This window comes from Myotis nattereri (genome assembly GCF_964212035.1).
Source record: "Myotis nattereri genome assembly, chromosome: 1".
Classification (NCBI taxonomy): Eukaryota; Metazoa; Chordata; class Mammalia; order Chiroptera; family Vespertilionidae; genus Myotis; species Myotis nattereri.
The window spans coordinates 56,557,726-56,573,898 of NC_138075.1; the positions used below are offsets into that span (position 1 = coordinate 56,557,726).

At 38.7% G+C, this 16,173-nt stretch overlaps 1 protein-coding gene across 1 annotated transcript in view; it reads left to right on the forward strand.

The window, feature by feature from the left end:
• The window catches only part of WDR72 (WD repeat domain 72), a gene marked incomplete at its 5' end in the record, with an annotated part of 183,946 nt that overhangs the window by 43,723 nt on the left and 124,050 nt on the right, over nucleotides 1-16,173 (forward strand). The window contains one exon of the mRNA XM_081108857.1: nucleotides 8,657-8,859. Coding sequence (XP_080964983.1) covers nucleotides 8,657-8,859 — 203 coding nt within the window. The remainder of the gene's footprint in view (nucleotides 1-8,656; nucleotides 8,860-16,173) is intronic.

The following is a 16,173-nucleotide window of genomic DNA, read 5'->3' on the forward strand; positions in this document are numbered from 1 at the left end:
TTTTAGAGTAAGGTTAAAAATTAAAATTTAGTCATAGTTGGTTCTATGGTATTAGCATGTTTAAGAAGAAGGGTTATTTAATAAGTAAATGCCTCATCCAGAAAACTATGGTTTAAAATTAATGCATTATTTCTATTCCTTCTATATCTCAGCAACTTTAAACCTCTATGTGTTTTGATCCTTATTTTTTCTTCCACCCCCGCACCCCCATATGCTGTTTTTCTGGAGGTCAATAGTCAGAATTAGATGTGAGGTGGAGTGTGGCCCAGCTGATAAATCCCAGGTTGCTGTGACTGCTGGAGGCAGTGGCAGTGCTGGGGTTAAGGTCGCCGTGGTCAGGGACTTTGTAAAATGTATTCTATATACCCTTAAGGTATAGAAGGTCGATATAAAGCCAATCCTGAGTTTGTTATCATATTAGGATCTTTTTATAGAACAAAATGAGCCACATCCTTGGCAATCTTTGTTACAGCTGACTTTATTATATTCACATGCATTTAGGAATGATGGTATTTTTTTAGCCTTTATGCCTAATTTAATATTTTCAGATTTATTCCCTCCCCCCATTATTTTCTACTAGCTAGGTTTGATACCTCTAGGATCCCCTACCCCTGGTCAGAACTCCCATCAGTGATACATTTTCTGGAGTAAGATGCAGTAACTGTGAAATGGCTTTATTAGAAAGAGGGCACCAGGTCCATCTCCATACACTTATGTGAGCAAGACAATGAACTTCATGTGTAACTGAAGATAAATGATACATCTTACAAAAGACCCAGTGGTCAAATTCCTTGATAAGTGGAATTTGATTATAGCTGTCTATCAGCTGATTTGTTGAAATCTGATTTTACAAACTTGACTTCTAAATTTGCTAGATAAGGCCATTTTTTTAGCCTATTCTGTTTTAGAGAGAACCATTTTGAAATATAACTGTCCTCTTAATCATCGCCTAATATTGTGAATTCAGTTAGGAAATGCCGGCCTCATGGAGAAAAAGGCCTAACTCTATAATGTATCCACTCACATGTTCTTGCTGTTATGTTATGTAAGTGCAAATTACATTTATTCATTCCTATCACATATTAGGAATTGTTTATTTATATTTTTACACAATCCTATCATATATAAAATACTTAATTGGAAATATTTTATTTTTTTGTGTGAAACAAATTGTTTAAAATTTATTGGTTTGCAATGTATGTGATTTTAGGGAGTTAGGAGGATTTTACATTCCTGTAGCAATGCAATTTCTATAATGTGCTACTCAGGAGAAGCAACATGGGTTACAGTAAGCCAATTACTATCTCAAATGTATTTGTGTATAATTTTAAGTTAATAAAATGTTTTTGTGCAATATGTGTTCACATGGCACACATAAGACATGTTTTTAAAAAAATATATTTTTATTGATTTCAGAGAGGAAGGGAGCGGGAGAGAGAGATAGAAACATCAGTGATGAGAGTGAATCTTTGATAGGCTGCCTCCTGCACACCCCCTACTGGGGATTGAGCCCACAACTTGGGCATGTGCCATGACCAGGAATTGAACAGTGACCTCCTGGTTCATAGGTTGACACTCAATTGTTGAACCACACCTGGATGGGCTGGGAATTGTTTTTGAATCTTAATTTACTCCAGATCATTTGTAGATGAATTCATCAAGTAGCTATGATTTTTTAAACCATTTCCATACCTTTTGGTATATTAGCAATTGCTTTTTCTACATTAGTAAACCTAGTTGTTAAGTTGCGAGATGGAATTTGTCTGGGTAGGGCTTTTCAATATGTAATTGAAAACTATTCATTAATTAATAGTAGGCTGTGATAATGTTATTGATTGTGAAAAAATGTTTAGATAGAAGTTTACTGATCATTTGCCCTCTTTAAAAACAATACAAAAATAGCTGTAGGTGCCCTATGAATATTGACAACCCCAATGCATTTACAGCACAGCTGTACTTTAGCAACATACTGATTTTCAACAGTTTCTGAATTTTCCTCCTTTCCTTTCCTCTTTATGTGCAGAAACTGGTGAAGGTTTTGTGCTGGTCTCTTGATACATCTCACTCCAAACTCTCTTGGAGATTGCATTCTTTCCTTAGGATGTAATCCTCACCCATCTGCTAACAATGCTTAAGCCTTTGCCCCTGATCTCTACCTAGAACTCTGCATAGTAACATTGCTTGTCTGTTTGGGTGGCTTCAAATTTGGCCTTTACAACAGTAGAAACATCTCTTCCCTTCTTTCTTAGGGGCCTGTAGGTAGCTAGAAGGCTGCAGAAGCCAAGTGAAGTTGGTTTTATCAGAAAGAGGTATTTATATCAGAAAGAGCCGTGTTGCAGAGACCTCAGGGGCAGGAGTCCCTAGGAAAGAATTAAAAACAGAACTAGAAGTTGAAAATCTCTCTCTCTCTCTCTCTCTCTCTCTCTCTCTCTCTCTCTCTCTCTCTCTCTCTTCTCTCTGTCCCTCCCTTCCTCCTGCCTCTCTCCTGTCTCTCTTCCCTTTTCTCCTTTTCTCCATCCTTGCCTCTCTCTCACTCCCCATCTCTGCTCCTGTCTCTGCATTTTCATATTCTTTTCTCTCTGCTCCTCAGCCCGCAGGTTAAGAAATGGCTACTCCTCGCCAAGCTGACATGTCACATTCAGAGACTGACTTGCTGTTTCCAATTCCAAATTCTTGGGTCCTCAGAACCCACCTGGCAGCAGACCTGAGAGTTAGGATTGGCATGGGCATGCGAATTCTGCCTTTCCCTGTGTGCCCCCCCCCCCTCGCCCCCACTGGGCACTAGGGTGCAAGTTTATAAAGGGTGCGGTTTGGTGGGAACACCTGTCACACCGAGACCTTGGTAGGCTCTGATGCTTCATTGGCTGCCTCTTTCCACTGCTACAGGGAAAGGATACAATTTAATTTATTGATTCTGAGAACATGTATTAAGCCTTGCTTTATATCAAGCTCATAGACTACATACTTATCAAAAAGAATTTAGCACCTAGCAGGGAGGCAGCTCTGAATTTAAGCAAGCAAATAAAAATATGCCAATTACAAATGTGTTAAGTTCTTCAGAGTAAAGAAATTGAGGTAGAAAACAATGCAAGATAGGAGAAGGATTTATTTTTAAAAGGTGAAAGAGGTGAAGAGGTGAAGAAAACAAAACAAAACTCATAGACACAGACAACAGTATGGCGATTACCAGAGAGAAAGGGGTGTAGGGAGGCAGAAGAGGGTACACCGGAAATGTGATGAAGGAGACTTGACTTGGAGTGGTGAACACACCATACAATATACAGATGATGTATTCTAGAATTGTACACCAGAATCCTCTATAGTTTTATTAACAAATATCACCCCAATAAGTTTAATTTTTAAAAAAGAACGAGATGGAGTTAGCAGTAGAGGATATATTTTCAGGGAAGTTTTAAAGAAAAAAGATGTAGCTTGTGAGCAAGGGGAGGATGACATGGGAGGAAGTAGGGGCAAGAATATGATTTGTAGGTCACGGATTTTGGATTTAATCCCAAGTGTAGCCACAGCACACACTCATTAGCCAGGATGCTGATGTCATATAATCCATTAAGAAGTATTTATCTAGCCTTTAATTTATGCCAAACTTCAGCCTGGTTCCCTGAGGAGATTTAAAAAATAAGTTAAATATATAATCCTACGCATTTTATTGAGGAGGTTCGAGTCTCAGGTAGGAGGCAGGGGGGCCCCCACTGGGCCTGGGTATCAGGCATCTCAAAGTCACAGAGCCACAGAGCCAAGAAAGTCTGTTAAACTGCTCACAGGGGCTGAGTAAGAAGCTGCCCTATGCCAGAGGGCGGCTGCATAGCGCAGCACTCATGTGTGTCAAACCTCAGGAACCTTTTCAAATATCTGCTCAATTTCATCCTCGTAGTAACCCTATGAGATAAGAATTCTTATCCCCACTGCCCAGATGAGGAAAGTGAGGCACAAACATAGAAACTGGCTGACCCGAGGCCACACGGCAGGTAAGGGTAAAACCAGGATTGGAGTGCAGGGCGGGCTGGTGTCAAGCCTGCTCTTACCCACCACACAGTGATGTCTTGGCTGTCAGCCTTGACAGGTGGGCAGGACATCTGCTTGGTACAGGCTGGCAAAGGGGGTCGTAGAGAAAGTGCTGATTTAAAAAATTGTGATTAAGTATTCTCTGGACTGTGTTGAGTTGGTGGTAAAATCAGGATATACAAGGGGAACTATTGTCCATAGGGGCCTGCAACCATGATCTTGGCTGCTTATTATGATTCTGTGTCTGACTTTGGAGGAATAGGCGATGTTGGATCAGTGAAAGCTGCTTCGGATGCTTGCTAGCGCCCTCCTTCCTTCACTTTCTGTTAGAAAGCGATTGTTCTAAACTTCCTTTTCTTCTAGATTTATAACATCCTCTAATGTACTATTATACAGTTTAGGACAAAACAGATTATATCAAAACTCATATTAATAAAATAATAGAAAATGCAAGATATTTACTGGAATACATTTCAGACAATGAAGAGTTTACTTGGGATAGATTTTGTGGTATTTTTTTGTACAACATTTGCTTTGAGGGAGGAAATGCAATTGTCACTTTCAATAATATTTAACTCAAATATGGCTCTACATCTTTGCTTACCATGATCAGATCGATCCAAATGGAGAGTGTGAGTTAACTCATCTTCTTGACATAGCACAGTACAAAAGGGGAAAAGGATCTAATTATCATTGCATGCACTTTGGAAAGCAAAGGGTCTCCTTAAATTGGAAGTTGAACTAAGCAGTTTTGTTACCCTTCACTTTCTGTTATTTATTTAATATCAGGAACAGTGGCTATTCTGCCTGTTTGGACTAGAGTTGCAAAGGCACTCCTGGGACCTTCTTGGGGTCATGCCCTCCCTCCTAGGTTACTGTTTTTACTATTTACTTTCTATTTAACTGTATCTCTGAAGTTATGTAATTCCATAATTTTAGGGATATGTTTAGTGGAACATTCTGCATCAAAAGGGATTTATTATGGTATATTAATCAGGGTCTAATCAGGAAAGAGGAATGATGCAGTATTTTGAACAGAGCAATTTTAACATAAATAATTATTAATAGTCACAAAGAATACCAGGGGCTGGTTAATAAGAACTAAAGATATAGGAATAAAAGATTAAGGAGCAACCACTATCCCTAGAGCTAAGGTAAGCTTCCCGAGGCACAGGTTCCCCCAGCACTAAGATCCTGACCTTATAGGAGATCGCATAGCTGTGGTCAGGATGGTAAAGAAGCCGCTGTGATGTGGGGTGGTATGGTGTTGCCAGAAATGTCTTTCTGGAGGCACTCTGTTACAAAACCATCCCGAGTGTCCCCAAGGAAGCTGCTGTCTGCTAGGTGCTGCTGCCTGCCATGCCCTGCAGGAGGCAGGTGCTGGGGAGCCCCCCGATGCTGCTGCAGTAAAGCACAGAACTGAGAAGAAACAGTCCTTTCTTCTGCAGGTCTTTCCAGCACCTTTTATCCACACAGGTTAACACTGCAACAGCTGTTAAAAACTATTTAAAGAGACCATATTTATTTCCAGAGCAGGCAATGAGGGGTAGATTTAGAACTAAAAAACAATTAAATAATAAAAGCCTAATATGCAAATAGACCGAATGGCGGAATGACCAGTGGAACAACTGGTTGCTATGATGCACAGTGACCACCAGGGGTTAGCTGCTCAATGCAGGAACTGCCCCCAGCCCGCAGGCCCCAGGACAGCCAAGGCAGGTGCCAGTGGGGGCCACCCTGATCATGCCGCCAGACGCCCCACAGAGGGAGGTGATTGGTGGTGGCAGCAGGGTGATTGGGGGACGGGGCCAGCCGGTGAGTGGGCCGGCAATGCCCCCCCTCCACAATCGCCCCACTGGTCTCCTCCCACAGAGGGAGGCAACTGGCAGCAACTGGCAGCAGCCGGCGAGCAGGTGGTGCCAGGCCAGCCAAGGCAGGTGCCAGTGGGAGCCCCACTGATCGCCCTGCCGGTTGCCCCACAGATCAGCCCTGATTGCCGGCCAGGCCTAGGGACCCTACCCGTGCATGAATGTCATGCACCAGGCCTCTAGTCTATAATAACAAAAGTGTAATATGCAAATTTCCCGAATGGCTGGACAGCAGAACGACCTTCCGGACGAAGCTAGGGCTGCGAGGGCTGAGGCAGCCGTGGCTGTGAAGGCCTACCCTTGCACAAATTTCATGCATCAGGCCTCTAGTAAATTAATAACTGGCACACGTGGGAATCCCTACCTATTCCCTGTCAGGGTTTGACCAAGGGCTTTCAAGCTGTTGGCCTGAAATTATTAGAAAATCAACTTATTTTTAATATGTAACTTATATATTTGATAACTTTTAAATAAATTGACTCACTCTAAGCACTCCTTAAGTCACATTTGTGTCACAACCAGTACTTTGAAACAAAATAATTTAATTATTTTTCTAGTATTTTATAATAAAACAAGATGGAAACTATTCACAAAGCCATGTGTCCAATATTGTGTTAGAATAAATATTAGTTTGTAGTGAAAATAGCTTTTGACTTACTTTAAATATAGCAAATCAGTTTTTAAATGCTTTCGAACTACAATTAGATTTTTTTTAATGCTCACATGAAGATATGTTTTTATTGATTTTTTAGAGAGAGTGAGAAAAACATTGATCAGCTGCCTCTGTATGCACCCCAATGGGGCTCAAACCCATAACCTAGGTACATGCCCTGACCGGAACCTGCAACCTTTGTGTGTGTGGGGGTGTGGGGGTGTATGGAATGATGCTTCAACCAATTGAGCCACTGGGCCAGGGCTGAACTACCATTAGATTTTGGGTAAGGTCCAGGGGGGGCAGGATTGATCATTCTTACTTACTAAATGTTGCCAGCATCTGGCAGCGAGTGAGTGGCACATAGTAGATTCTCAGCTGGTTGTCTATAAATGAAAATGGATCACTACTGCCCAAGTTTGTAGGCAAACTCTTTTTGCCACTAAAGATATAAGAAATAAAATAAATAATTGTGTTTGTGTAAGACTTGTGTATAGAATAATATATGATTATAGAAAATTATGTAAGGCATATTTCCTATTTATTATAGTATAATGAATTATTTCCCAAGAACTCTTAAAATCTTTTAAAAACTACGATAGTTTGAAAAACCACAGAAAACCTATGAGAAGAAAATATCCATGGTGACGCCATTATTCAAAGAGTTATTTCTCATAAAGACAGTGAATTTTACCAGATGCTGCAGTTACAAGTTCATTTTCAGGGAGTAGTAATAACTATTATCTTTAGTTGGTAAAGCTCTTCTTATTGTCATCCTTGAGAGAGGATTTTCCTGATGTTGCTGCCAAATTCATCTGTTGAAGACATATCAATCTTGATGGAAAAGGAAACCTTAGAGAAAGAGCATGCTGATTATTTTTTATGTTAAAGATGGTAATATATGACTGTAGGAAAATGAAACAAATATCATTGCTAAGAGACTAGGGACTACATTTTTGCCCAGTATTTTAGCATAATAATTGTTACTGATTCAGAATCCAGAGCACCGACTAATGGTAGTTTAGTTGCTGTAAAGGAAGATATAGAAGACAGGAGGAGAAATGAGGATTGGGTAGTCATAATCTTCAAATCTGTCTATCTGTCTAAAGACAGTGGTATAGAATAATTATTTTTATTGTCTGATGGCAATTACTTTAAATTGGTATTTTCTTAATATCATCAGTAAGAATGATCTTTTTCCTTCTTAGCAAATAGTACAACTACTTTGTTCTCATTGATAGGAAAAGAATAATACAAAATAAAATCTGTATTTAGATTGTATGTCAAGTGAATTTTCTTTATTTTGTAGTTATATAGTTTGTACATTTAATAAGGTATGAATAATGCAACTGAACTCATAACTGATAGAATACAATGATCATAATTAGTTCATATATATTGAGATTTCACTGAGCATATGGCACTGTATTTCATAAAAACACTCTATAAATTGTTTCCTGATACTTTTGCTCTGTTTTATATTTGTTCCTTTTAACTTTAAATTGAACTTCCCAACGCCTTGAAATTCTGAAACTGCAAGAATGGCAGAGAAAAGGGCGAAGGAATTTTTTCCTCTTCTAATAACATAAGAAATAAAGGTCAAATGTTATAACAGCTACAATACCAGCAATACCAACAACAACACCCTAGAGTGGCCTGCATTCCTGAAGCTGTGGGGACACTTGGGTGAGGGAGGTAGTAATAAACATGTGAGTTCTTGCCCTATTCACTTGAACTATATCACCAACACAAATCTTTTACGCTTAGGAACCCAAGCAAAGCACTGCGGATTCTCTGTTGTTTTCGAGTTGGTACACTAACTAAAATATTCTATAGTGGTTTTTTTTGTCATTGACCACTTACTTATTCTATAATAAGTAAGAGCTTTTACTGTTAAAGACTATTGAATGTCATGTTGATTTCAGTGGATGAAAAAGCACAAAGAGGAAGATAAGCTTTTCAAATCCATAATTTCAGCCTTTGTAAGACGATGATTTGAATAATTTAGAGAAAGCTTAAAGAACTGTGATTTTCTGTTCAAAGTATTTTTTGGTTTGCATTCTTTTGGGACAAATATTTTTCATACATTTTTATCTCTAATCTTGTTTTCCAGGCACTTTGGAAAGACATGAGACAGGAGAAAGAGCAAGAATTATTCTTAATTGTTGTGATGATTCACAGTTTCTAAAGCCTGAGTCAGTACTTTCAGTTGCCTCAGAGACACATAAGCACAAAAGTGTAGAGCAGAGACCCTCCAGCTCCTACCAGTTTGGGCCAATACCTTGCCCTAGTCTGCAGGTGGAGTCTTCATGTAAGGTAAGTTCAAATCAAGCTGCTGCTTAACAGACATCATCAACCCTGGCTAAGAACTAATATGCCTTCATAAATGTGTGGTGAGTAAATATCAGTACAAAAACAAGAACTCATATGGTCTGCATCTACCACACTTATCACCAAGTGATCTTGGGTTAATCGGGATATCTTTTTGAATGATTATTTCTCTTGATGTAGCATTCTTTTTGATAAAATAGGTTGTAGCTTGTAAAAATTGAGCCAATTTTATATTAACTCTTGAACTCTAGATGGATAGTTTTCCATTGATAAGAGGAAAGAAACCTCCATTCTGTGGTCTGGGGTTTTTTGTTTGTTTGTTTAGTTGAGAGTATTTTGCCTCTTTTTATAATGCTAATTACAAGTAAACCAAAAATGTTTCAGAAAAACTGGATCATTGTGGGGACAATTATTTAGATGCACTCAGCATCACTAGGATCACCAGCTTTTTAGGTTCCCAATGTCTAGTTTAATGCCCAGAAGGTAAACTGGTTACTGTTTCTCTGTTTCTTAAAGGACCTCAGAGCTACCCTTTAGCTAGTGATAATAGTATATATAGATTTTATTTTCTTTAGATAATTTTTGAAGAGTGCACATAGTTTCGGGGAAAGGTTTTAAAGAGAACAACAACTACAATAAAACATTTTAAAAATGAGTCCAATTTGAAATGCTGGAGGAGTTGAGTTTGTGCAGCTACCCAAAGAAAAGTCTTCGGGGAAGGAGAGGGCCAAGGTCTCAAAGGCTGATTAAAGAAACACAATATATTAGTGATGGAGAACAGGTTTTTCTCAGATTCTGCTGAGGACAAAACAAGATAGAAACTGTTTAAATTGCAGTGGGAGGAAATTAGCTTCAAAGTAAGAAATAAACAGTCTTACTAAAATCATCTCTACAAGGCAGAAATCTTGATAGCTTCATTATATTTTAAAGAAAGAAGGCCTGTTTTGTCTGTTGGCTTGTTGATTTTAAATTCTTTATCTGCATTCCTTGTCTGTAAAATGAGTAAAAGGAGCCCTAACTGGATTGGCTCAGTGGATAGAGCGTCGGCCTGCGGACTCAAGGGTTCCAGGTTCGATTCCGGTCAAAGGCATGCACCTTGGTTGCGGGCACATCCCCAGTAGGGAGTGTGCAGGAGGCAGCTGATCGATGTTTCTCTCTCATCGATGTTTCTAATTCTCTATCCCTCTCCCTTCCTCTCTGTAAAAAATCAATAAAATATATTTTTAAAATATGAGTAAAAGGAGAAACTGGATTATTTTAACTGCTACAATGTAGACCCATGGTACTGTCCTGGAAATGTTTGTTTAAAAAACTGATTTTCTAGAGAATGGGTGCCCAAAGGCTCCCCCTGTTGCTTATTTAGAGCTTCACTGTTTAATATGGTAGCCGTGAACCACGCATGGCTGCTGAGCACTTAAAATCTGCCTCGCACCACATGTTAAAATAAGATTTGGATATACAGGGTTCACCTACACAATAGCACCCTTCGTAGTGATAGAATAGAGAAATACACAATACAAGGGTGAAGAAATATACGAGGCAATTTGCTTTTTGAACACATGTGAAGTGATACAAATTTTTGACAGAGGATACCCATTTCTCAGAAGGATGTATTTTACATAGATATTTTAACTATCATGGAGTTAAATAAAAAATTTTGTAATACTATTTTTTTTTACATCTGCTTAATGAAGAATGTTCCTCTTCACACTTTGTGGTATGGGTTTAAATATATTTTTGGTACAAAGTTGCCTCAGTGTTGAGGAACACTCTGAAAAGCCTATCACAGCTTTGTTTCCGAACTAATTTAGGAGGTCTCAGTGTCACCAGGAAGAGTAGGAAACACACCATTCAGTGACTCCAGCTGTCCTTTTGCACACAGAAGCAACCTTGAATTTCCTCACAGGACTTCAAAGCCTGGCTTGTAGCAAAACATTCGTTGGACGTAAATCAGAGGCACAAAAGGAGAATGCTCGTATTTCATGGTGCGTGGCCGGCTGATGCCCTGCATTGTGCCGCACGTGCCGGTGGGAAGAGCCAGCAACAGAAGGGCACTGTTCTGACTCGTGTGACAAATGTAGTTAACACCAGATCCATATTAATGTTGTCAAGTTCCCTTGATGTATTTAAACAGATTTTAATTATTTTCATCGTCCAAAGGCCTGCAATATATAGCCTAATAGTTCTTCGAAGAAAGCTCACTTAATGTGGGAATGTAAAAACCTCTCATAAAAATGAAACTTTTATATTGGCCTTAGTCATTGACATAGGTTATTCATCAAGTCAGCAATTTGTGTGGCAAAGTGCCATTTGAATAGTGTATTGTTAGGATACTTATGGTCCACTTGACAAGGGCTCTTGCTGTAAATAGTGCAATTTGACTCCAGCTGTTAAAGAGTGGCTTTGACAGCAGCCCAATAGAAAGGAGATGCCTTCCTGCACCGCCGAAAATCAATATTGGGTTCTTGTTCCTAGTAACCTGTTCTTTTCTCTTCTGTACATATATAAATGGCCATCAAGGGTTTAGAAGTGGAAGTTTAAATATTATTTTAAATGTAATTGACTTTGAGTTTCAAATGAAGGCTTGTGATAAAATGGTACAAGTGCAGAGTTTTAGGATATTATTTCCACCTCCTGGCTCGTGTTCAGTCACAATTACAGTCCAGCTGAATTTGGATTCTCCAGCTTCAGCAGAAAAGAATTAGCGTGAAGCATGGACTCAAAATCGTGTGCCTATTCTATACGGCCAGCGTACGCGTTCTTTTTGGTTCCTTTATTAATTTACCGTCTGCGTCCCTCCCATCTTCTCTGTGTGTATACCTTTTTGTAGAGATGGCGGGGTTCTTTGTGGCTGTGCCCATGGCAACACCCACAGATGTTGACAACCAGGAATGTCCTCAGTGTTGTCCAGGATTTCCCTAAAGCAGACTCTTGCTGGTTTTGAAGAGTTTCCTAGCAGTTTACAGCAATACAAGGTTGTTATGGCACCTGACTGTCAGTAACAGATTTTGAAGCTGTTAATTATAATAACTACATGCAAGGAATCTTTTTTCATTGGGTTTCTCCACTGTGTTAGCTGTTACATTTAAGACAGAGTGCAGGAAGTGAAATTATATACTCAAGATGATAAAAAAAAAATGTTTCAAGAGTTGCATTGAATAAAAAATATTCCAGGTATAAAATCCTTTTAGTTCACTGTTGATTTCCCAAGATTGTAGATATGACTTACTTAAATCATTTCTAGTTTTGACGGAATTTGATTTTGAATTTTATTGTTGTTTGCCTGAGATATCATAAATCTTTGTCTAAGGTGTGCTGAGCAGGATTTGAAAGAGCTGTCATTTTTAACATGGAAAATGCTGGTAAAATGTGAACTTTTTCAAAAGCCTTTTCCAGTGAAAGCTGTTAAAAGAGCCATCTTCCTATTAATTGCCAACTCTGAATTTATTGAATTTGTGGCTGAGATTGCAACTGAAAATTCATAAAGCTGATAATAATAATTGTGTACAGAGACCTTTAAGGCTGATTTAAGGTCAGTGTTATTGTTTTTATAATTGCTGATAGGCAGTTGTGATTTCTACCAGAGAAAGGATTTGTTCTGCTTTGGTTTTAGCTGGTTTCAAAAAATGTTAGCTCTTCTGTTAACTCCAAAGTAAACCTCTTTACTAAATGAATGCTTATGTCATTTTTAGTACTAGATTTAAACTAGGTTTATCTCAGTTTCTCCTTCTAACCCCACAATATTCATTAATTCTTAAGAAACATGAGAATTTTAAGAGTATAACTTTCTTTTTGAATTAAACATTCTGATTATAGTCATCAATTGACTTGTGGGCTGGGGATTCTAGTGTAGAAATATGAATAAAAGGCACTATAATTTTGTAGTTAGTTTAACATAGGGACAACGTTGCATAATTTATCAAGCATATCTTTAAAATTAATAATTTTATGTAGATATTTTAAAACTATGAATTCTATAGTCATCTCAATCCTATATAACCTACCCATAACTGTTTACAGACATTTTCCTCCCTCGCTTCTTCTTTTTTCCCTACTTTTTATTCTTCTTACTTGTAAATTGTTTTTGCTTTTTAAAAACCTGTGATGTTTCTAAGTTGGTTAAGAACCAGCTATTTGTAGGACACAAAGATGAACCTATTCATCCCACTGAAAGGAGTTCGTAAAGGCTGGGATAGAAATTCACTTCAATGGACTTGAATATTCTGTTATTGAGCAACTTCATGGTTCTGATTAAAAGGTGATGTTAAATGTTACCCATTTACAGAGACTTGGCATTTCCTTGGTAACCAACTTGTTGTCCTGCATCAGTAATATCTTGTGTTTATATCCTATTTTTGATGACTACCACAGTGGCTGATACTGTCAGGTGTAAAAAAAATGAAGTTTGTAGAAATTCGGATGTTGAGTTACCTAAAAGGGTTAGTGGCTTATACCAGGAAAGAAAAGAAGGAAAATAAAATCTTTCTTCTTGAAAGCTGGTAATCTCACTTATTGACTGAGAGGGCCATCTGGACCCATTTAAAGGAACCCCAACAGGCACTCCTTCTGTTCCAATGACTTATGTTGAAGCTGGTCCTAAGAGAGCAGCAAATGCAAAAATGTAACAGGAAGCAATTCTCAGGGAAAAAAAAGGCATTTATTCTAATGAAATATTTTCCCTATGCTGGTAAAAACAAAACGTATTAAGACATTTGCTTTATTCATTGATACTAGGAGCATGAACTTATTGAAAAAGATATCCAACTAATATCCCCATCTGTTTTTCTGAATTGCATTGAATAGTGACATCCTGGAGGCACAGCCAGTTCCCTGAATCCCCAAATGGCATTCATGACATTAAATACAATTTATGAGTAAGTGACATTATTTGTAATTTTCTACATACTATTAAGCTTATGAAAATGGCTGCTTTAACCCTAAATTAAAATATTCTGCATAAGCTTGTAGTCTAAGTATGCTTATTCATACCAGGTATAAAAAATGCTCATAAGAGGCTGCTAGAAGCAGCTGGGGCTTCTTATACACATGTTAAACTCTAGGCACGTCCACATAGCACTGATCATTTTAGTTGTTTTTTCTGCTTGTTTTTGTTTTTTGTCTTTACATGTTGTCCAAGACCTGATGGTTTTTCAAAGGCCATTTGAAATGGAATACAGCCGTGCTAACGTTTATTCCTTTCTTCCCAGCTCCCACTAGAGGTCTCTGCTCATTATACAAAACTTGGCCTCCATTTACTCTCAACATTTTTTTCTTTTTGCTCCTTGAACTAAAACATGAATCTGGGTGCATAATAAGTAGTAATGGAGGGGTACGGGGTTTGCCAGAACCTTTCTTTTTAGCCGTAGCATGTTAGAATGCCAAGTGGTCAAGATACCTGTTCTCTCCTTTCCTTTCTTTCCTTTTGGAGCCCAGTCTTGACTGAATCATAGTATATAGGTTCCTTTCTCTGCTGTCTTAGCCCCAGGGTAGCTGAATCCACTGATGGATGGCCCCTGCAGCCATGCTCCGACCTGCCGGATTTCTCTCCCTGCTGGGTTCCCATGTTGTCCCATCTTTATCTGCCCGCCTTATTTTCTTGAACATTCATTGCCAGCTAAGCTTGGATCTGATGCACTCCCAGGTAGTTTGGGTTATTTCTGTAGTCCCAGGATTTCAGAATTCCTTGTGTTTGCTGTGATTAATTGATGAGATTTAACTTTTGCTGGGTCTCTGATTTTTAGTTTCTCTGTCTGATTACCTGGCTTAGTATACTTCTTCCTTCCACGTTGCCTCTCTAGGAACTAGAATCCTCAATCTCCATCCTCTCTGATGACCACTCGTGGTTCTTCTGCCTGCACCCTTCGAGGTGGTGGAAGTTTAGTGTTAATTTGCTGTGTAACAAATTACCACAAATGTAGGTATGAGCTTAGAACAATACACATTTATTATATCACCATTTCCCATGTTCTAGGAGTCTGGCATAGCCTGACTGAGTTCTCTGTTCAGGGTCTCACATGGCTGATATCCAGGTGTGGGCTGGGTTGCTATGTCATCCGATGCTGAGGGTCCTGTTCCAAGCTTATTCAGGTTAAGGGTGGAATTCAGTTCCTTGTAGTGGCAGGACTGGAGTCCTATTTATTGGTGGCTGTCGGCTAGGGGTCACACACTCCTTGCCACATAGTCCCCTTTATCTTTAAACAAGCAGTGGAGAACTTCTTGTGTATAAAGTCCCATCATACTTTGAATCTCTACTTTCTCCCTCTGCCACCAGCTGTAAAGAACTCTCTGCTTTCAAAAACTCCATGTGATTAAGTCAGGATGACTCAATCTCTCTATTTTAAAGTCAACTGGTTTGGAACCTTAATTACATCAGCACAATCCCTTCAGCACAGTACCTAGTGTTTGGATGACTAACTGGAAGAGGGTATATTTCACCAGGGTCTGGGGTCTTGGAGGCAACTTTATGATTGTGCCTACAGACGGGAACTGCTATTTGAGGATCATTACTCTCTTCTGATTCTGGAACATTTAACCTGTGCCTAAATGCTCTGATTAGCTGTCATGAATCAAGACTCCTGTTTGTCTTGGGACCTCTTCCCCCTGTCTGATCCTTTGAGGAATTGGCCTGTGGTATAGCAGATCTGTCTCTCTTGACTCTGAGGCCAAACCCTGTTATGCAAAAAAGCATAGTGTGGTATTGATCATGTGATTCTGTGGCAGAGTATGAAATGAATAATGGGAGTCTTGTCTCTGCCTGCATGATTATCATGAGGCTTAATTAAGAAAATAATTTTATAGTTGATAGCGCTCTCCAAATCTGAGAAGTTACCTGAATCCAGAACTTTCACAAACTTTGTGATCATATGATTGGCAGTCCAGCATTTTTTATTATATTTTATTCAACTCTGCCATTTATAGTTAAAATCAAGTTCATAGGTAGTAAAAATTTGTTTGTATTTAAGCCCTCTTAAGCATATTTTTTATGCTTTAGTGTTCAATTATACTAATGATCAGCTTAGCCAATCCTTAGAACATTCTTTGACCTTAGGCATGAAATTTCTGGTGTTATTAAGAATGTCTGGAATTAGTAATTATAACAGAAAACTACCAGTGTTGAGGATATTTTATACAAATTGTTATGATAATCCCATTAATCATAAGTTATGCCATTGAAATATACATCTACTTAAATGATCTACTCTTCTTTCTATCTTACTCAAAAGAGCAGTTAGAATCAGGTACAGAAAATTCAATGGGTGTACCAAGGAGAGAGAGTGCCCAGATAACACATAGCACCCC